Source organism: Salvelinus fontinalis, chromosome 28 (genome assembly GCF_029448725.1).
Source record: "Salvelinus fontinalis isolate EN_2023a chromosome 28, ASM2944872v1, whole genome shotgun sequence".
In the NCBI taxonomy this organism is placed as follows: domain Eukaryota; kingdom Metazoa; phylum Chordata; class Actinopteri; order Salmoniformes; family Salmonidae; genus Salvelinus; species Salvelinus fontinalis.
The window spans coordinates 30,850,071-30,871,288 of NC_074692.1; the positions used below are offsets into that span (position 1 = coordinate 30,850,071).

The 21,218-nt window shown below is 43.5% G+C and overlaps 2 protein-coding genes across 4 annotated transcripts in view; one reads left to right on the top strand and one right to left on the bottom strand.

Annotated features, from left to right (window-relative positions):
* Nucleotides 1-923: 923 nt before the first annotated feature.
* LOC129826580 (dual specificity testis-specific protein kinase 1-like) overlaps nt 924-21,218 on the top strand; it is a 64,460-nt gene continuing 44,165 nt past the window's right edge. The window contains exons 1-2 of one of the 3 annotated variants that reach the window (XM_055887478.1): nt 924-1,296; nt 1,983-2,098. In XM_055887478.1, coding sequence (XP_055743453.1) covers nt 2,068-2,098 — 31 coding nt within the window. In that variant the 5' untranslated portion in view covers nt 924-1,296; nt 1,983-2,067. The remainder of the gene's footprint in view (nt 1,297-1,982; nt 2,099-21,218) is intronic. The other 2 variants (XM_055887481.1, XM_055887479.1) reach the window with 2 other exon arrangements.
* Nucleotides 19,013-20,379, bottom strand: LOC129826578 (uncharacterized). Its single transcript, XM_055887475.1, has one exon. The coding sequence runs from the start codon at nt 20,375-20,377 to the stop codon at nt 19,013-19,015; it is 1,365 nt and encodes a 454-aa protein (XP_055743450.1). The 5' UTR covers nt 20,378-20,379.

Below are 21,218 nucleotides of genomic sequence, written 5' to 3' on the forward strand. Positions count from 1 at the left end.
TGCTCGTGTTTCTTGGCCCAAGCAAGTCTCTTCTTCTTATTGGTGTCCTTTAGTAGTGGTTTCATTTTAGCCTTTTGACCATGAAAGCCTGATTCACACAGTCTCCTCTGAACAGTTGTCTCCTCTGAACAGTTGACGTTGAGATGTGTGTTACTTGAACTCTGTGAAGCATTTATTTAGGCTGCAATCTGAGGCACAGTTAACTCTAATGAACTTATCCTCTGCAGCAGAGGTAACTCTGGGTCTTCCTTTCCTGTGGCAGTCCTCATGAGAGCCAATTTCATCATATCGCTTGATGGCTTTTGCGACTGCACTTGAATAAACTTTCAAAGTTCTTGAAATTTTTCGGATTGACTGACCTTTATGTCTTAAACTAATGATGGACTGTCATTTCTCATGCTTATTTGAGCTGTTCTTGTCATAATATGGACTTGGTATTTTACCAAATAGGGCTATCTTCTGTATACCACCCCTCCCTTTTCACAACTGATTGGCTCAAACACATTTAGAAGGGAAGAAATTCCACAACTTAACTTTTAACAAGGCATACCTGTTAATTGAAATTCATTCCAGGTGACTACCTCATGAAGCTGGTTGAGAGAATGCCAAGAGTGTGAAAAACTGTCATAAGGGCAAAGGGTGGCTACTTATTTTGATTCGTTTTTTGGGGTTGCTACATGATTCCATATGTGTTATTACATAGTTTTGATATCTTCACTATTATTCTACAATGTAGAAATAAGTAAAAAATAAAGAAAAACCCTGGAATGAGTAAGTGTGTCCAAACGTTTGACTGGTACTGTATATTACAGTATATACTGTGCTAGTTACATCTTGTGCCTTATTCTCCTTATTGTACCTGCTGAATAAATACATGGGGAAAAAATACTCAATTTATTTATTTTGCATGATTACAAAGTAGCCAACAGCACAGCTGATCGGTGGCTATAATGTAGCTTCAAGCTTACAGAGTGGGTGGAGACTGAGTTGAGCGATATCAACCGACGTAATTACAGTTGGTTCCAAAGGCAACCCATCAAACATGAATTTTATCAAGACTGTTTCACCCCCGCTCCGCCGTGCAACCGCTTTCACACCCTGAGTGGCGAGTGCGTTGGTTGGAGACTGAAGAGCCGCACATCATACGGAAACAGTGCATAGCGCACCGAATTCGGATCGCAGTGTATCCTACGTAGCTAACGCATTTAAAATATATCACTGTGTAGAATATAATCAATACATTTCTGGGGGAACACTTTACTCTTTATAAACGAATTGGACTGTTGTTATAACGATGTAAGTACCATTTATACCGATCAAGTATGTGTTAAATATGTGTTCAAGGTTGGAGTTTTGTTCAAGGATGGAGTTATAGCCTAAAGTTTCCCTTGATATTTATCTAATAACAAGAGATCATTGATTGAAGAAGTGAAGATTCGGCTACACACCAACAATGTATTGAATAGAATATCTGACTGGGGTAATGGCTGGCTCTTATTCCAAAATCAAGACTCATTTGTTAGTATTTGTCATAGCCTACCCTACTTTACTTATGTAATCCTGTTTTCATTTGTAATATTTGAATAGATATTTACAGAAATTACAGACAGGGTCAATGTTTCTATTCGGTGCATGGAAAATGTGAACGCAACAGCTGGCCTACTGAATATATGTTTATGCCTGCCTCTAACGATGCCTGCATGAAAGCAAAGCCTAATGTACGTCACAGTATAGTAACAGTCCTGGCTCTGTGTGTGTGTGTGTGTGTGTGTGTGTGTGTGTGTGTGTGTGTGTGTGTGTGTGTGTGTGTGTGTGTGTGTGTGTGTGTGTGTGTGTGTGTGTGTGTGTGTGTGTGTGTGTGTGTGTGTGTGTGTGTGTGTGTGTGTGTGTGTGTATGTGTGTGTGTGTGTGTGTGTGTGTGTGTGTGTGTGTGTGTGTGTGTGTGTGTTTGCTCATTGTTGCATGCATGTGGTTCTCCCCAGCTTCTGGATAAAGACTATAACTACTGCCAAGCTGGCTTGGGTATTGCACTGACTGGCGGCCAGTGCATTTCCACCCATCCTCAAGATGCATATGAATAGCTTATTAAATCAATGGAGTGAGTACTGTAACAACTGTTTCATTGAAAATGCAATGAAAATATACCCCAAAAGCATTATATGACATCTCTATCATATCATTACGTTTTTAATGTTCCCATGACAACTATGTGTCATATAGTGCATTGAATTTGTATCCTAAGGTCTATTTTTACTCGTAGTCATATGCCTTTGATTCCGAGTGACTCCATCCAATAAGCTGAATTGTTTTATATCTTTCATTTTTCTAATATGTTTTGCTGCTTGCCCGTGATTGTGATTATAGCTTGTGTGCATGGAGCACCGTGAATTGAGTTGGATGTTGTTGATGATCAGCAGCTTTTGTAGATGTAATAACATTCTGTGTCAAATAGATGTATGTGTGTTTCTGTTTCCAGACCTGCACCATTCAGATGTGTCCCAAATGGCACCCTATTCTGCTATTCCCAGTTACAGTGTGGCAGGTAGCTACTTGCCGGTTAAGAGCGTTGGGCCAGTAACCAAAGGTCGCTCATTCGAATCCCTGAGCCGACTAGGTGAAACATCTGTCAGTGCCCTTGAGCAAGGCACTTAACCCTAAATGCTCCTGTAAGTGGCTCTGGATATGAGGATACACAGGTGAAATAAAAAAAATAAAAAAAATGTCAAAAGTACTTTTAACCAGAACCCTAGTCAAAAGTACTGCACTCTATGGAATAGGGTGCCATTTGGGGCGCAGCCTGAGTCTCTGATACAGTGTGACTAAGTGTGTATAACTGTCTTGACCTAACATAGAAACTCCTCAGTATTGTGCGCTCCTATCCTAACCGTGTTCAGAGGTGTTGAGTCAGAGAAGTGTCCTACTACTATCTATCTATCTATCTGTCTATCCTCTGTGGTTTGAAGATCAGAGATTCATTTCTCTGAACAGGCTCCAGGTGAATACATTTTATGAGAGTGATGTACTGGCATGATAGAGACTTGAGCATCTAAAATAACCTTGCTTTAAGGAATACCAGGGCCATACTAGAGTAGGAATGCTGATCTAGGATCAGGTCGCATTGTCCAGTCATTATAATCGAAAAGGCTAAATGTATCCTTGATTAGTGCACTTCTACCCTGAGACGCTTTCTGAATATGGGCCTTGAAGACGTGCTGGGAATTGTAGTTCTGTTAAAGTGGTTGCTTATGGTTGTTAAGTGAATGATAACAGAAGCCATAGAGAATGTGCAGGACAGTGGAGGCTCCTCAGAGGTTGAAGGGGAGGACCCTCCTCCTCAGCGAATTTCATAAAAATAGAAATAGTGAAACATTACAAAAGTTATCATTTTTAGATAAAACTATACAAAAATATATTAACGTCACCAAATAATTGATTAAAACACACTGTTTTGCAATGAAGGTCTACAGTAGCCTCAGTAGCACTCTGTAGGGTAGCACCATGATGTAGCCAGAGGGCAACTAGCTTCTGTCCTCCTCTGGGTGCATTGACTTCAATACAACACTTAGGAGGCTCATAGTTCTCTCCCCCTTCCATGGACTTAAACAGTAAATATGACAACTTCCGGAGGACGTCCTCCAACCTATCAGAGCTCTTGCAGCATGAACTGACATGTTGTCCACCCAATCAAAGGATCAGAAAATAAATCTAGTACTGAAAGCATAAGCTACAGCTAGCTAGCATTGCAGTGCATAAAATGTGGTGAGTAGTTGACTCAAACAGAGAGAGACAGTTTTTAACAAATTAATTTCTTACAAAATTAAGGAGAAACAAGAGAGAGCTAGCTATATTTCGTAGTCTATTTTTTTTCACGTTCACTTACTTAGCTAGCATCAAATGCAGCTACCTAGTTTAGCCTACTCAAACACCTGGCTCAAAATAGAAGGCATGCTATGTTAGCTAGCTGGCTATGGCTATGGCTATCCAACACTGGAACTCTTCCAAGTCAAGGTAAGCTTTTGGTTTTATTAATTTATTGCCACCGGGCCCCGCCGGTCTAACTGCTAAGCTACTTGCTGCTGACTGTGCGTGTACACTGTACTGCATGATTGTAGGGGGTTTACTAACACGTTAGTTCTAGTAGCTATGTTGACTATGACGTCACAATAATGTAGGCTGTGTGTAGCAGTTAGCAGTCATGATATAAAGGTTTGGCTTGGAAAAGTTTTTTCGCCTGGTCACAGACAGCTGATGTGTTGTGCACTGAAGTCCACACGTGAAGGAAAAAGGTGAGAGGAGGAGAGCACATAGATACCATGGCCAAGAGTTGCTGGACATCTGCTCGTCAAAAATCTCATTCTAAAATCATGTGGATTCTTATAGAGTTGATCGCACCTTTACTGCTACAACAGCCACTCTTCTGGGAAGGCTTTCCACAAGATGTTGGAACATTGTTGCAGGGACTTGCTTCCATTCAGCCACAAGAGCATTAGTGAGGTTGGGCGCTGATGTTGGGCGATAGGCGTGGCTCGCAGTCTGCGTTCCAATTCATTCCAAAGGTGTTCGATGGGGTTGAGGTCAGGACTCAGTGCAGGCCAGTCAAGTTCTTACACACCGATCTCAACAAACTATTTCTGTATGGACCTCGAACCATGAAAAACAGCCTCAGATCATTATTCCTCCTCCATCAAACTTTACAGTTGGCACTATGCATTCCGGAAGGTGGCGTTCTCCAGACATCCTCCAAACCCAGATTCGTCCGTCGGACTTCAAGATGGTGAAGCGTGATTCATCACTCCAGAGAACACATTTTGTACTGCTTCAGAGTCCAATGGCGGTGAGCTTTACACCACTCCAGCCGACGCTTGACATTACGTGTGGTGATCTTAGGCTTTTGTGTGGATGCTCGGCCATGGAAACCCATTTCATGAAACTCTGTTGCTTCCAGAAGCAGTTTGGAACTCGGTAGTGAGTGTTTTTTTACACACTACTCGCTTCAGCACTCGGCAGTCCCATTCTGTGAGTTTGGGTGGCCTACCACTTTGCCATTGTTGCTCCTGGACATTTCCACTTCACAATAACTGTCACATGAGTTGATGCTGGAGAGACGAAGCAGGCACGGGGAGTCAAACATTTAATGAGGAACGGACATGGAACGAGACAGGAACATTTTCAGCATACAAAAAAACAAAGACAAAAAACAATCAATGCATCAGCAAGGAACAGAGCAGGGAAACTGACAAATATAGGGGAGGTAATAAACAGATGATAAGTGAGTCCAGGTGAGTCCAATATCGCTGAAGCGCGTGACGAGGGAAGGCAGGTGTGCGTAATTGATGGCAGGAGTGCGGGATGCAGGGCAGCCTGGCACCCTCAATCGCCAGGGGAGGGATGAGCGGGAGCAGACATGACAATAACAGCACTTACAGTTGACCGGGGCAGCTCTAGCAGGGCAGAAATTTGACGAACTGACTTGTTGGAAGGTGGCATCCTATAACGGTGCCACATTGAAAGTCACTGAGCTCTTCATTAAGGCCATTCTACTGCCAAGGTTTGTCTAAGGTTGAGCTCTATTTTATACACCTGTCAGCAGCGGGTGTGTCCACATACATTTGTATATATAGTGTAGATGCGAGAAGGATATACAACTAGCTGTTTGTATGTGGCTGCTATGAAAGTGGACTGTGTTTGTGTGTGTTTTTTTTTTCATTGAGCTGATTCTGTTGAAAAAAAATCTTAAACGGAAGCAAACCGAACAAAACGGTGATAAACATACCTGAATTTGTCCAATAGAAACTCTTGTTTGTAACTGTGGGACTAATGATTACACCCTAGATCAGCTAGATGCAGGCAAGAGTGTGCAAAGCGCTGACTGTCTGTTACCTTGATTACTCTAAATTCTCTCGACCTGTGCACGTACGTTGTAAACTTTCATTTGTAAGCTAGGTTGTAGCAACTTCATGATGGGTACAGGGAACATTTCATTATCATATACATAGTAGCATAAACCTGTCTTTGTTACATTGAACTGGGTGAATGGAATATGAATGACAGCCATCCAATATGCTGCAATAGAAATAAGGCCATATTCAGGAGAGGGGACTCAGGAGAGGGGAGTCAGGAGAGGGGAGACAGGAGAGGGGAGTAAGGAGAGGGGAGTAAGGAGAGGGCAGTCAGGAGAGGGGAGTAAGGAGAGGGGAGTAAGGAGAGGGCAGTCAGGAGAGGGGAATCAGGAGAGGGGAGTCAGGAGAGGGGAGTAAGGAGAGGGGACTCAGGAGAGGGGAGTCAGGAGAGGGGAGACAGGAGAGGGGAGTAAGGAGAGGGGACTCAGGAGAGGGCAGTCAGGAGAGGGGAGACATGAGAGGGGACTCAGGAGAGGGGACTCAGGAGAAGGGACTCAGGAGAGGGGATCAGGAGAGGGCAGTCAGGAAAGGGGACTCAGGAGAGGGGAGTCAGGAGATGGGACTCAGGAGAGGGCAGTCTGGAGAGGGGATCAGGGGAGGGCAGTCAGGAGAGGGGACTCAGGAGAGGGGAGTCAGGAGAGGGGACTCAGGAGAGGGCAGTCTGGAGAGGGGACTCAGGAGAGGGCAGTCAGGAGAGGGGAGTCAGGAGAGGGGAGTCAGGAGAGGGCAGTCTGGAGAGAGGACTCAGGAGAGGGGACTCAGGAGAGGGTAGTCAGAAGAGGGAAGTCAGGAGAGGGGACTCAGGAGAGGGGACTCAGGAGAGGGGACTCAGGAGAGGGCAGTCAGGAGAGGGGACTCAGGAGAGGGCAGTCAGGAGAGGGGACTCAGGAGAGGGCAGTCAAGAGAGGGCAGTCAAGAGAGGGCAGTCAGGAGAGGGGACTCAGAGAGGGCAGTCAGGAGAGGGGACTCAGGAGAGGGGACTCAGGAGAGGGCAGTCAGGAGAGGGGACTCAGGAGAGGGCAGTCAGGAGAGGGGACTCAGGAGAGGGCAGTCAGAAGAGGGGACTCAGGAGAGGGCAGTCAGGAGAGGGGACTCAGAGAGGGCAGTCAGGAGAGGGGACTCAGGAGAGGGCAGTCAGGAGAGGGGACTCAGGAGAGGGCAGTCAGGAGAGGGGACTCAGGAGAGGGCAGTCAGGAGAGGGGACTCAGGAGAGGGGACTCAGGAGAGGGGACATGAAGAGGCTGGCATGAAGGGACCTTTGAATCCCACTTCTTTCTCTGGGTTTATTGTTGTTTATGATGATGTATCAGAGGGGTTGAGTCTTTCTGCCTGTCCTCCTCAGAATCAGGATTCCAAAAGTACTGTGAAAATAGTAACATGCACATGTTGGTGGTTGCATCCAAACTGTACCATATTCATTTTATAGTGCACTACTTTCTAGCAGAGGCATGTGGTCACTGGTCAAAAGTTGTGTACTGTAAAGGGAATAGAATGCTATTTGCGATGCAGGTGTTCTGTCCTGTTGACTTCATAGCCTTAGCCTCTTAGCTCACATAGATGTCACTGTGTGCTGTATGTTGTAGTGATGTATGCATGGGGATAACCTCTGGTTTCTGTAAAGGCTTGCACACATCGCACCAAATGTGGATCAGTGAGCTGTGTTTTAGGGACCACCCGTTGTAGACGTTTGACTGGCAACATTTTTCATGGGATTCCACATGGTAAATCGATGCGCACTCGGTTCGCAAATTATGTTCAGAGGTGCTAAGTACTCTCTGCCAGCAAACGCTGTTGGTGTGTCTGAGCCCTAAGTCTGTTGGCTCTGTCCAAATGGCTCCATATTCCCTTTATAGTGCACTACTTTTGACCCGAGCTCACTATAGTTCACTACATTGGGTATAAGGTGATATTTGGAATGCTATATGTTATTAACTGATTTATGGTGCATTTTCAAGAATGTATGGGGTGTTGAAGTTAAACACCCAAAACTATTTTAGATTTGAGACTGACACTCCACTCTTCCCTCATCTGACCGATTACTTGCAAATAGGGTTGGAAAGGGAGGGTATATTACTGGAAACTTTCGAATTTCACCAGTAAACTACCAGAATTTTGGTATCTTTCAAGGATTTTAGTGGCCTTTTTGGGTAGTTAACCCTTGTGTTGTATTAATTAGGGCTGCAATCCCGTTAACGGGATGATATGACAACAGCCAGTGAAAGTGCAGGGCGCCAAATTCAAACAACAGAAATCTCAGAATTAAAATTCCTCGAACATACATGTATCTTAAACCATTTTAAAGGTAATCTTGTTGTTATTCCCACCAAAGTGTCCGATTTCAAATAGGCTTTACAGCGAAAGCACCACAAACAATTATGTTAGGTCACCGCAAAATCACAGACAAACACAGTCATTTTTCCAGCCAAAGACAGGAGTCACAAAAAACAGAAATAGAGATAATATTAACCACTAACCTTTGATGATCTTCATCAGATGACACTCATAGGACTTCATGTTACACAATACATATATGTTATGTTCGATTAAGTTCATATTTATATCTAATAACCTCAGTTTACATTGGTGCCATGTTCAGAAATGCCTCCAAAATATCCGGAGAAATTGCAGAGAGCCACGGCAAATAACATAAATACTCATCATAAACTTTGTTGAAAGATACATGTTGAATAGAATAGAATTAAAGAATGAAAGAAAATACACTTTATGACACTGTCAAGAAGCATTATGACCATCACAACCATATAAGCCAGATAGGCCTATCACGTACATGCCCTTATATCAGTCAGAAAGAGGGTGTCTTGTCCTGCTCCTGAAATCTGCTCCTGCATTCATCCCAGTCATCAGCAACAGAGCATTGGGGTATGTGAATCTACAATAATACTTTATGGTCAATAAAAAAATATATATATATATAACATAAACATACTGTTGACACGTAGGGTATGGTGTAATGGAATGTTTTGCCTTGTGTGGTTTTGTGGGTTTTTATGCTCTTATGTAGGTGTCATAACCAGCCATAAAAACACGCAATATATGTCACAACAGGTGTAAATATATGTGTCATGACAGTGATAACAGGTTATGACAAGTTATATCAGCTGTTATGAAATATTATGACTTGGTTATAACCTGTTATGATGCTGGGTGTCACATAAAGTTTCAATTATTTGATAAAATATAAAATTTGTCCTTTACCACGATACCCCATAGAAAACACATTGCAATCATAAATGGTAGCAAAGACATTAAAAAAAACTAAAACTACCTCCATACGCGCATTCATTTGTATGGGTTACCTTCAGACGAGTTGTCGAGCAAATCAGAGAACACCATCTTGTTCGTGATAGTCTCATCTTTCCATCGAGTGGTCATACTCGTTAGTAGGCTAAGAAGTTTTTGCTTTAGACGTTTTCATCAGAAGACTGATTTCTCATGGTCTGGCAAACACTGCTGTAGGTCACCTTACACCGCAGATGTGGAAGGCCGACATAGACGGATGGAGTGAATTAATTAAGAAGCAGCTTATGCAAAAGATCTCTAATTTAAAATGATTTTGCTGGCAATTTTTGTATCATGCTGGTTAAATAAGGGGTTACATATGTATAAAATATATATATATATATATTTTGTGAGCTTTCTTATGTCTCCTAGATACTGTATAGGACAGATACTTCAAAACCTTTTTCAAAACCTTATTTTTTGATTTATGAATGTGTTATTCAATGTGTCCCTCCTCCCAACAGTTTATTTTAAATGTAAAACATGTGACAGAGGAAATGGATGTCAATGAATGATCAAAGGCCTATGTCAGTTTGTGACAACTGCTGATGTGTGCTTTCTATGTGCTTTCTAAAATATATTTTATTGACTGATAGAGACAGTTAGGTTTCAGTTGCTGGTCACTCGTGTTGAAGTATTGGTATTTGTCTCAGGTTGCTGGTACTCAGATCTAGTCCAATAGTGGGTTAATGGGAGAACCTATTTCTAGAGGTCCCACACACATTACGCACAACAACAAAAAGATGATGGCTTTTTCTGAATAACACAATATGTGTAAGATACAGAGGAACTGGAACCAACAAGCTGTCACAGTCTCACTGCAAAATTAGACGTTTTTCAAGTTTCTCCCTGACTGTAACACTGATGCTAACTGCTGCATATTTTACCTCTTTTCTATACCATCTATTTTGAACCTTTAAATGTTATTATGCAATTACCTTCCTTATTCCTGGCAGAAACTCAGTTCATTGAAAGTCTCTCCCTTTGTATTCTTTCCTTCTTTCCTTCCGTTCTTTATTTCTCTCTCACTCTCTATTTCACTCACTATCTCTTTCTCTAGAAAACATTTCAGCTGTTCATGCATAATTGAGTTATGCCTTGATTTGGACTCTCAGGTCAGGCTGAGCAAGAACCCATACAATCTCAGACAGACCGCCATACAGTACATGGCACACACAGTTGAAGTCAGAAGTTTACATACACTTAGGTTGGAGTCTACTGCTACTGGTACTCTCTGTTCATCATATATGCATAGTCACTTTAACCATATCTACATGTACATACTTCCTCAATCAGCCTGACTAACCGGTGTCTGTATGTAGCCTTGCTACTTTTATAGCCTCGCTACCGTATATAGCCTGTCTCTTTACTGTTGTTTTATTTCTTTACTTACCTATTGTTCACTTAATACCTGTTTTGCACTATTGGTTAGAGCCTGTAAGTAAGCATTTCACTGTAAGGTCAACACCTGTTGTATTTGGCGCATGTGACAAATAAAATTTGATTTGAGTCATTAAAACTCGTTTTTCAACCACTCCACAAATTTCTTGTTAACAAACTATAGTTTTGGCAAGTCGGTTAGGACATCTACTTTGCGCATGTGTCACGTTCCTGACCTGTTTTCTGTTGTTTTGTATGTGTTTAGTTGGTCAGGACGTGAGCTGGGTGGAAATTCTATGTTGTGTGTCTAGTTTGTCTGTTTCTATGTCAGCCTAGTGTGGGTTCTCAATCAGAGACAGATCAGTAGTCGTTGTCTCTGATTGAGACTCATATATAGGAGGCTTGTTTTGTGTTGGGGTTTTGTGGGTGTTTGTTACCTGTCTGTGTTTGTGTTCTGCACCAGATAGGTCTGTATCGGTTTTGCACATTTGTTATTTTGTATGTTGTTTGTAGTGTTTCACTTGTTCTTGTATTAAACATGTTGAACACTAGCCGCGCTGCACTTTGGTCCAATCCTTGCTACTCCTCTTCGGATGAAGAGATGGAAGAAGCCCATTACAGCATGACACAAGTCACTTTTCCAACAATTGCTTACATTATTTCACTTATAATTCACTGTATCACAATTCCAGCGGGTCAGATGTTTACATACACTAAGTTGACTGTGCTTTTAAACAGCTTGGAAAATGAGAGAAAATTATGTCATGGCTTTAGAAGCTTCTGAAAGGCTAATTGACATCATTTGAGTCAATTGGAGGTGCACCTGTGGATGTATTTCAAGGCCTACCTTCAAACTCGGTGTCTCTTTGCTTGACATCATGGGAAAATCTAAAGAAATCAGCCAAGACCTCAGAAAAAAAATTGTAGACCTCCACAAGTCTGGTTCATTCTTGGGAGCAATTTCCAAATGCCTGAAGGTACCACATTCATCTGTACAAACAATAGTACGCAAGTATAAACACCATGGGACCACGCAGCCATCATACCGCTCAGGAAGGAGACGCGTTCTGTCTCCTAGAGATGAACGTACTTTGGTGTGAAAAGTGCAAATCAATCCCAGAACAACAGCAAAGAACCTTGTGAATATGCTGGAGGAAACTGGTACAAAAGTATCTGTATCCACAGTAAAACGAGTCCTATATCGACATAACCTGAAAGGCCGCTCAGCAAGGAAGAAGCAACTGCTGCAAAACCGTCATAAAAAAAACGGTTCGCAACTGCACATGGGGACAAAGATCGTACTTTTTGGAGAAATGTCCTCTGGTCTGATGAAACAACAATATAATTGTTTGGCCATAATGACCATCGTTATGTTTGGAGGAAAAAGGGGGAGGCTTGCAAGCCGAAGAACAGCATCCCAACCGTGAAGCACGGGGGTGGCAGCATCATGTTGTGGGGGTGCTTTGCTGCAGGAGGGAATGGTGCACTTCACAAAATAGATGGCATCATGAGGATGGAAAATTATGTGGATATATTGAAGCAACATCTCAAGACATCAGTCAGGAAGTTAAATGGGTCTTCCAAATGGACAATTACCCCAAGCATACTTCCAAAGTTGTACATACAGTTGAAGTTAAAACTGTACATACTGTACATTTTAAATAAACAATTCAAGTGGCTTCGACATATTCCACCTGTGTAAGGTGACCTATAGTTGAGACTCAGCACATTCAGCACCACAGATATGTGTGGTCTGGCCGTGTGCCGTATGTTTCAGACCTATTGATCAGCTGTAGAGCCACACAACAGGATCTCTCCATGCTCTTCCTGTGTTGCTCACAGAACTGCAGACAAAAGCAGGCAGCATCAGGGTTCCTGTGTCTCCCCTGGATGGCTGTCTGAAGATCCACGAGGCAATTAACACTTCAAGTGTCCTCATTGGATCCACCCTAAGTGTTTTGCATCCTAAATGGCACTCTATTCCCTATCAGAGCCCATATATGCCCTGGTCAAAGTAGTGAATGTGGTGCCATTTGAGACACACAAAGTGTTGTGTTCACCCTAATGCACTCGGCTGGAGCCACATGCCCTGAGTAAATCACTATGTAGGATGAATGACCCAGCTTCCAATCTGTACCATAATGGTCTGTGTCTGAGATCAGCAGACAGAGCAGTGGAGACTATTTACAGATTCTGAATCTGACTAGAGTAGGCTAGCCTGCCATATTGACTGAAGCCTATGTGTGGATGGAATGTTGCTGTTACACAAAGTTCATTAGTACTGTACGCGCGTACACATGCATACAGACATACTCGCATTCAAACGCACACATGTGCACACAGATACACACACACATACACACATAGTTCCACACATGCACTCAAACGCATATAGTTAGCCTTGATGTCTTTTGATTTTGTATGTTTTTCCTAGTTTTTGTCTTTTTTTCTCTTTTGTTCTTTCTGTTCATTTAAAAAAAAAAAAAAAGGAACATTAGCACTGGGTATGTCCAAATTGGCACCCAATTGGCTCTGGTCAAAAGTAGATCGCTGCAATCTATATGGAATAGGTTGCCATTTTGGACGCAGACACTTTTTTTTGCAAGTGGGAGAGTGCTGCTGCATGACAGGGATCCTGTCAGACTCTGGAGTAAAACTTGTGTCGCTTGCGTGTCTGTGTGAAGGCTGTGTCATCCTTTTTTACGTCACCTGTTGACGTGATTCCACATCAGTCAGGAAATGGCCTTGCTGAAGTACACAAGTATTTGGTTCAGATGCCTCTGACTCTCTCTCTCTCTGCCCTGAACTGAGATAGCAGTCAGATATGTGGGACTTCCTCAAAAAGAGAGTCGTTCCCCTGAGGAATAGTCTCACCTTGGTGTGAACTGGTGTGAAGGTCTCATAACTCACATTTCTTATCTGTGGGTGGGACGTCAGTAGGGCAGTCCCACTGGTAGTGTTTCTCCTGAAGGTTTCTGTTGTCAGACAAAGGTCAAACTCACTGTTTAGTGTGATAACAGGCTTTTCCACAGGAAATCACTTTACTAAACTGCGGCCCAATGGCACCCTATTCCATAGTGCACTACCTATTCGCCCCCTGGTCAAAAGTAGTGCACTATAGGGAATAGGGTGCCATTTGGGATGCATTTCTAACTCGATTTCGTACTTTTTTTGCGGCTCTTGGCTCAGTAACAAAACCCCTCTGTAAGACAAAGCTGAAATAGACGGACCGAAAAATCTGATTGTAAACACAAATTGAATCCAAACAATATGAAATTCAATCTAGAGACAGATTTGTTGTTTGTAGATTCACTGAGATTCACTCCAAATTCAAGTGAAGTGCCATCAGATTGATGCTAAGGGAAGCTGACGTCATTACCTGATTTATCTACCATTGTGTATTAAAACAAACCAGACTGTAATCGACATCCATATTTTCTGAGTGCCATATAGGATGTACATTCTATGGGCTGTCACACAATGTTCTGACTTCTATGGAAGTGACTGTTTGATTGAGGAGGGTTGCAGCAGGCTACAGCTCTGGTGACTGTGTGACAGTGTGGCTCTGAGATGAAGTGTGAGTGTGCATTTCTGTGCACCATACAGGATGCCATATAGGATGATTTGTCTTGGCATTTCTGTGAAAGTAACATTTTGATTGAGGTGGGTTGTAGCAGGCTACGTAATAGCTCTGGTAACTGTGTGAAAGACAGTGTGTCTATATGATATACTGTAGATCCTCATCAGTGAGGGACATGATAAGGCTGCACTGTGAGCGTTTTCTCTGACAGCCAGCCGGGTTGGTGTCGTGGTGGTGGGGGCTGCAGTTGAGATGAAAACACTGTGATTGTTTGTACACGGCTGTGGCTGTTAAAACAATGGCAGGGTGTGTGAGAGCTAGCCTCTCATGGTTAAAACAATGGCAGCGTGTGTGAGAGCTAGCCTCTCATGGTTAAAACAATGGCAGCGTGTGTGAGAGCTAACCTCTCATGGTTAAAACAATGGCAGCGTGTGTGAGAGCTAGCCTCTCATGGTTAAAACAATGGCAGCGTGTGTGAGAGCTAGCCTCTCATGGTTAAAACAATGGCAGCGTGTGTGAGAGCTAGCCTCTCATGGTTAAAACAATGGCAGCGTGTGTGAGAGCTAGCCTCTCATGGTTAAAACAATGGCAGCGTGTGTGAGAGCTAGCCTCTCATGGTTAAAACAATGGCAGCGTGTGTGAGAGCTAGCCTCTCATGGTTAAAACAATGGTGGGGTTGATTCCCACTTGATTGACAAAGCCCTGCCAATTGTGTCAGCGTGTCAGTCTGTACTGTTCACTGGCGTCATTGTCAGGACCAGGTTTGTTGTTGCTCCCTCTGCCCTTTAAAACCATGCTGTCCCGACACCGGAAGTCAAGTAAAACAACTTATTTTAAGTAAATATTGTTTTCATAGCAGCAAGATAGGCACCTTTCCAGTGTGGTACAGACACTATATGGTTTCAAACATACAGAACTGTCCTTCCCTTAAAACACACAGACAGTCTCGTATATTATTCTATTTTATTAAGTTTATTTTACACGTTCACCCACTGAAAAATCACTAGCCTCTACGGCTACGCACATCACAATATCTTACTATATCTTAGTTGTTTTACTTGACTTCCGGTGTCAGGACAGCATGGTTAAAGGGCAGAGGGAGCAATAACAAACCTGGAAAGGTGCCTATCCTGCTGCTATGAAAACAATGACAGTGTGGTTTTGTTAGCTGCACACACTTCCTGTTAGAGTTGGTCTTCTCAGCTACATTTTCCTGTGACAGACGATTCCAATCATTTGTTTTTGATGTCTGATAAGGGCTTAGAATGCCTCAAAGCCTAAAAAGGACTCCTTAACGATAGAAGCGCACACTGATAATTATACATAAAGCAATTAAGGAACATAATCTTATGAGAAAAAGCGCCATTCACCTCTATCTGGTTACAAATTAATTAATGGAAGAGGATCACCTTCTCCAGATGAATCATCAGAAGAGCACATTTTACTTTCAAATATCTCCCCCTCATCCTGTAGTAGGCGGACATGTCCCTCTCATCAGATCAATCAATCAATCAATCAATTTTATTTTATATAGCCCTTCGTACATCAGATAATATCTCGAAGTGCTGTACAGAAACCCAGCCTAAAACCCCAAACAGCTAGAATGCAGGTGTAGAAGCACGGTGGCTAGGAAAAACTCCCTAGAAAGGCCAAAACCTAGGAAGAAACCTAGAGAGGAACCAGGCTATGAGGGGTGGCCAGTCCTCTTCTGGCTGTGCCGGGTGGAGATTATAACAGAACTATGCCAAGATGTTCAAAAATGTTCATAAGTGACAAGCATGGTCAAATAATAATCATGAATAATTTTCAGTTGGCTTTTCATAGCTGATCATTAAGAGTTGAAAAACAACAGGTCTGGGACAGGTGGCGGTTCCATAACCGCAGGCAGAACAGCTGAAACTGGAATAGCAGCAAGGCCAGGCGGACTGGGGACAGCAAGGAGTCACCACGGGCGGCAGTCCCGATGCATGGTCCTAGGGCCCAGGTCCTCCGAGAGAAAGAAAGAGAGAAGGAGAAAATTAGAGAGAGCCAAGATTTTCAAAATGTTCATAAATGACAAGCATGGTCAAATAATAATCAGGAATAAATCTCAGTTGGCTTTTCATAGCCGATCATTAAGAGTTGAAAACAGCAGGTCTGGGACAGGTAGGGGTTCCATAACCGCAGGCAGAAGAGTTGAAACTGGAATAGCAGCAAGGCCAGGCGGACTGGGGGCAGCAAGGAGTCACCACGGCCGGTAGTCCCGACGTATGGTCCTAGGGCTCAGGTCCTCCGAGAGAAAGAGAGAAGGAGAAAATTAGAGAGAGCCAAGATTTTCAAAATGTTCATAAATGACAAGCATGGTCAAATAATAATCAGGAATAAATCTCAGTTGGCTTTTCATAGCCGATCATTAAGAGTTGAAAACAGCAGGTCTGGGACAGGTAGGGGTTTCGTAACCGCAGGCAGAAACAGTTGAAACTGGAATAACAGCAAGGCCGGGCGGACTGGGGACAGCAAGGTGTCAGCATGCCCGGTAGTCCTGACGTATGGTCCTAGGGCTCAGGTTCTCAGAGAGAAAGAGAGAACGAGAGAATTAGAGAGAGCATACTTAAATTCACACAGGACACTGGATAAGGCAGGAGAAGTATTCCAGGTATAACCAACTGACCCTAGCCCCCCGACACATAAACTACTGCAGCATAAATACTGGAGGCTGAGACAGGAGCGGTCAGGAGACACTGTGGCCCCATCCGAAGAAACCCCCGGACAGGGCCAAACAGGAAGGATATAACCCCACCCACTCTGCCAAAGCACAGCCCCCACACCACTAGAGGGATATCCTCAACCACCAACTTACAATCCTGAGACAAGGCCGAGTATAGCCCACAAAGGTCTCCACCACAGCACAAACCAAGGGGGGGGCGCCAACCCAGACAGGAAGTTCACGTCAGTAACTCAACCCACTCAAGTGACGCACCCCTCCTAGGGACGGCATGAAAGAGCACCAGCAAGCCAGTGACTCAGCCCCAGTAACAGGGTTAGAGGCAGAGAATCCCAGTGGAGAGAGGGGAACCGGCCCTGGAGAGACAGCAAGGGCGGTTCGTTGCTCCAGAGCCTTTCCGTTCACCTTCACACTCCTGGGCCAGACTACACTCAATCATATGACCTACTGAAGAGATAAGTCTTCAGTAAAGACTTAAAGGTTGAGACTGAGTCTGCGTCTCTCACATGGGTAGGCAGACTGTTCCATAAAAATGGAGATCTATAGGAGAAAGCCCTGCCTCCAGCTGTTTGCTTAGAAATTTTAGGGACAATTAGGAGGCCTGCGTCTTGTGACCGTAGCGTACGTGTAGGTATGTACGGCAGGACCAACTCGGAAAGATAGGTAGGAGCAAGCCCATGTAACGCTTTAAAGGTTAACAGTAAAACCTTGAAATCAGCCCTTGCCTTAACGGGAAGCCAGTGTAGGGAAGCTAGCACTGGAGTAATATGATCAAATTTCTTGGTTCTAGTCAGGATTCTAGCAGCCGTATTTAGCACTAACTGAAGTTTATTTAGTGCTTTATCCGGGTAGCCGGAAAGTAGAGCATTGCAGTAGTCTAACCTAGAAGTAACAAATGCATGGATTAATTTTTCTGCATCATTTTTGGACAGAAAATTTCTGATTTTTGCAATGTTACGTAGATGGAAAAAAGCTGTCCTTGAAACAGTCTTGATATGTTCGTCAAAAGAGAGATCAGGGTCAAGAGTAACGCCGAGGTTCTTCACAGTTTTATTTGAGACGACTTTACAACCATCAAGATGAATTGTCAGATTTAACAGAAGATCTCTTTGTTTCTTGGGACCTAGAACAAGCATCTCTGTTTTGTCCGAGTTTAAAAGTAGAAAGTTTTCAGCCATCCACTTCCTTATGTCTGAAACACAGGCTTCTAGCGAGGGCAATTTTGGGGCTTCACCATGTTTCATTGAAATGTACAGCTGTGTGTCATCCGCATAGCAGTGAAAGTTAACATTATGTTTTCGAATAACATCCCCAAGAGGTAAAATATATAGTGAAAACAATAGTGGTCCTAAAACGGAACCTTGAGGAACACCGAAATGTACAGTTGATTTGTCAGAGGACAGACCATTCACAGAGACAAACTGATATCTTTCCGACAGGTAAGATCTAAACCAGGCCAGAACTTGTCCGTGTAGACCAATTTGGGTTTCCAGTCTCTCCAAAAGAATGTGGTGATCGATGGTGTCAAAGGCAGCACTAAGGTCTAGTAGCACGAGGACAGATGCAGAGCCTCGGTCTGACGCCATTAAAAGGTCATTTACCACCTTCACAAGTGCAGTCTCAGTGCTATGATGGGGTCTAAAACCAGACTGAAGCATTTCGTATACATTGTTTGTCTTCAGAAAGGCAGTGAGTTGCTGCGCAACAGCTTTTTCTAAAATTTTTGAGAGGAATGGAAGATTCGATATAGGCCGATAGTTTTTTATATTTTCCGGGTCAAGGTTTGGCTTTTTCAAGAGAGGCTTTATCACTGCCACTTTTAGTGAGTTTGGTACACATCCGGTGGATAGAGAGCTGTTTATTATGTTCAACATAGGAGGGCCAAGCACAGGAAGCAGCTCCTTCAGCAGTTTAGTAGGAATAGGATCCAGTATGCAGCTTGAAGGTTTAGAGGCCATGATTATTTTCATCATTGTGTCAAGAGATATAGTACTAAAACACTTAAGTGTCTCTCCCGATCCCAGGCCCTCGCAGAGCTGTGCAGATCCAGGACAGCTAAGCCCTGGAGGAATACGCAGATTCAAAGAGGAGTCCGTAATTTGCTTTCTAATGGTCATGATCTTTTCCTCAAAGAAGTTCATGAATTTATTACTGCTGAAGTGAAAGCCATCCTCTCCTGGTGGAATGCTGCTTTTTAGTTAGCTTTGCAACAGTATCAAAAAGAAATTTTGGATTGTTCTTATTTTCCTCGATTAAGTTGGAAAAGTAGGATGATCGAGCAGCAGTGAGGGCTCTTCGGTACTGCACGGTACTGTCTTTCCAAGCTAGTCGGAAGACTTCCAGTTTTGTGTGGCGCCATTTCCGTTCCAATTTCCTGGAAGCTTGCTTCAAAGCTCGGGTATTTTCTGTATACCAGGGAGCTAGTTTCTTATGACAAATGTTTTTCGTTTTTAGGGGTGCAACTGCATCTAGGGTATTGCGCAAGGTTAAATTGAGTTCCTCAGTTAAGTGGTTAACTGATTTTTGTCCTCTGACGTCCTTGGGTAGGCAGAAGGAGTCTGGAAGGGCATCAAGGAATTTTTGTGTTGTCTGAGAATTTATAGCACGACTTTTGATGCTCCTTGGTTGGGGTCTGAGCAGATTATTTGTTGCGATTGCAAACGTAATAAAATGGTGGTCCGATAGTCCAGGATTATGTGGAAAAACATTAAGATCTACAACATTTATTCCATGGGACAAAACTAGGTCCAGAGTATGACTGTGGCAGTGAGTAGGTCCAGAGACATGTTGGACAAAACCCACTGAGTCGATGATGGCTCCGAAAGACTTTTGGAGTGGGTCTGTGGACTTCTCCATGTGAATATTAAAATCACCAAAAATTAGAATATGATCTGCTATGACTACAAGGTCTGATAGGAATTCAGGAAACTCAGAGAGGAACGCTGTATATGGCCCAGGAGGCCTGTAAACAGTAGCTATAAAAAGTGATTGAGTAGGCTGCATAGATTTCATGACTAGAAGCTCAAAAGACGAAAACGCCATTTTTTTTTTTGTAAATTGAAATTTGCTATTGTAGATGTTAGCAACACCTCCGCCTTTGCGGGATGCACGGGGGATATGGTCACTAGTGTAACCAGGAGGTGAGGCCTCATTTAACACAGTAAATTCATCAGGCTTAAGCCATGTTTCAGTCAGGCCAATCACATCAAGATTATGATCAGTGATTAGTTCATTGACTATGACTGCCTTTGAAGTGAGGGATCTAACATTAAGTAACCCTATTTTGAGATGTGAGGTATCACGATCTCTTTCAATAATGGCAGGAATGGAGGAGGTCTTTATCCTAATAAGATTGCTAAGGCGAACACCGCCATGTTTAGTTTTGCCCAACCTAGGTCGAGGCACAGACACAGTCTCAATGGGTATGGCTGAGCTGACTACACTGACTGTGCTATTGGCAGACTCCACTAAGCTGGCAGGTTGGCTAACAGCCTGCTGCCTGGCCTGCACCATATTTCATTGTGGGGCTAAAGGAGTTAGAGCCCTATCTATGTTGGTAGATAAGATGAGAGCACCCCTCCAGGTAGGATGGAGTCCGTCACTCCTTAGCAGGTCAGGCTTGGTCCTGTTTGTGGGTGAGTCCCAGAAAGAGGGCCAATTATCTACAAATTCTATCTTTTGGGAGGGGCAGAAAACAGTTTTCAACCAGCGATTGAGTGCTGAGACTCTGCTGTAGAGCTCGTCACTCCCCCTAACTGGGAGGGGGCCAGAGACAATTACTCGATGCCGACACATCTTTCTAGCTGATTTACACGCTGAAGCTATGTTGCACTTGGTGACCTCTGACTGTTTCATCCTAACATCGTTGGTGCCGACGTGGATAACAATATCTCTATACTCTCTACACTCGCCAGATTTAGCTTTAGCCAGCACCATCTTAAGATTAGCCTTAACGTCGGTAGCCCTGCCCCCTGGTAAACAGTGTATGATCGCTGGGTGATTCGTTTTAAGTCTAATACTGCGGGTAATGGAGTCGCCAATGACTAGGGTTTTCAATTTGTCAGAGCTAACGGTGGGAGCCTTCGGCGTCTCAGACCCCGTAACGGGAGGAGTAGAGACAAGAGAAGACTCAGACTCAGACTCCGACTCGCTACATAATGGGGAAAACCGGTTGAAAGTTTCTGTCGGCTGAATGAGCGACACCGGTTGAGCATTCCAACAGCATTTCCCTCCAGAAGCCATGAGAAAGTTGTCCGGCTGCGGGGACTGTGCGGGGGGATTTATACTAACGTTACTATCTGTACTTACTGGTGGCACAGACCCTGTTTCTTCCTTTCCTACACTGAAAATACCC

Bases quoted from the DNA above. Each gene is read 5' to 3' on its own strand.
- LOC129826578 (XM_055887475.1), bottom strand. From the start codon at position 20,377: ATGGTGCAGGCCAGGCAGCAGGCTGTTAGCCAACCTGCCAGCTTAGTG.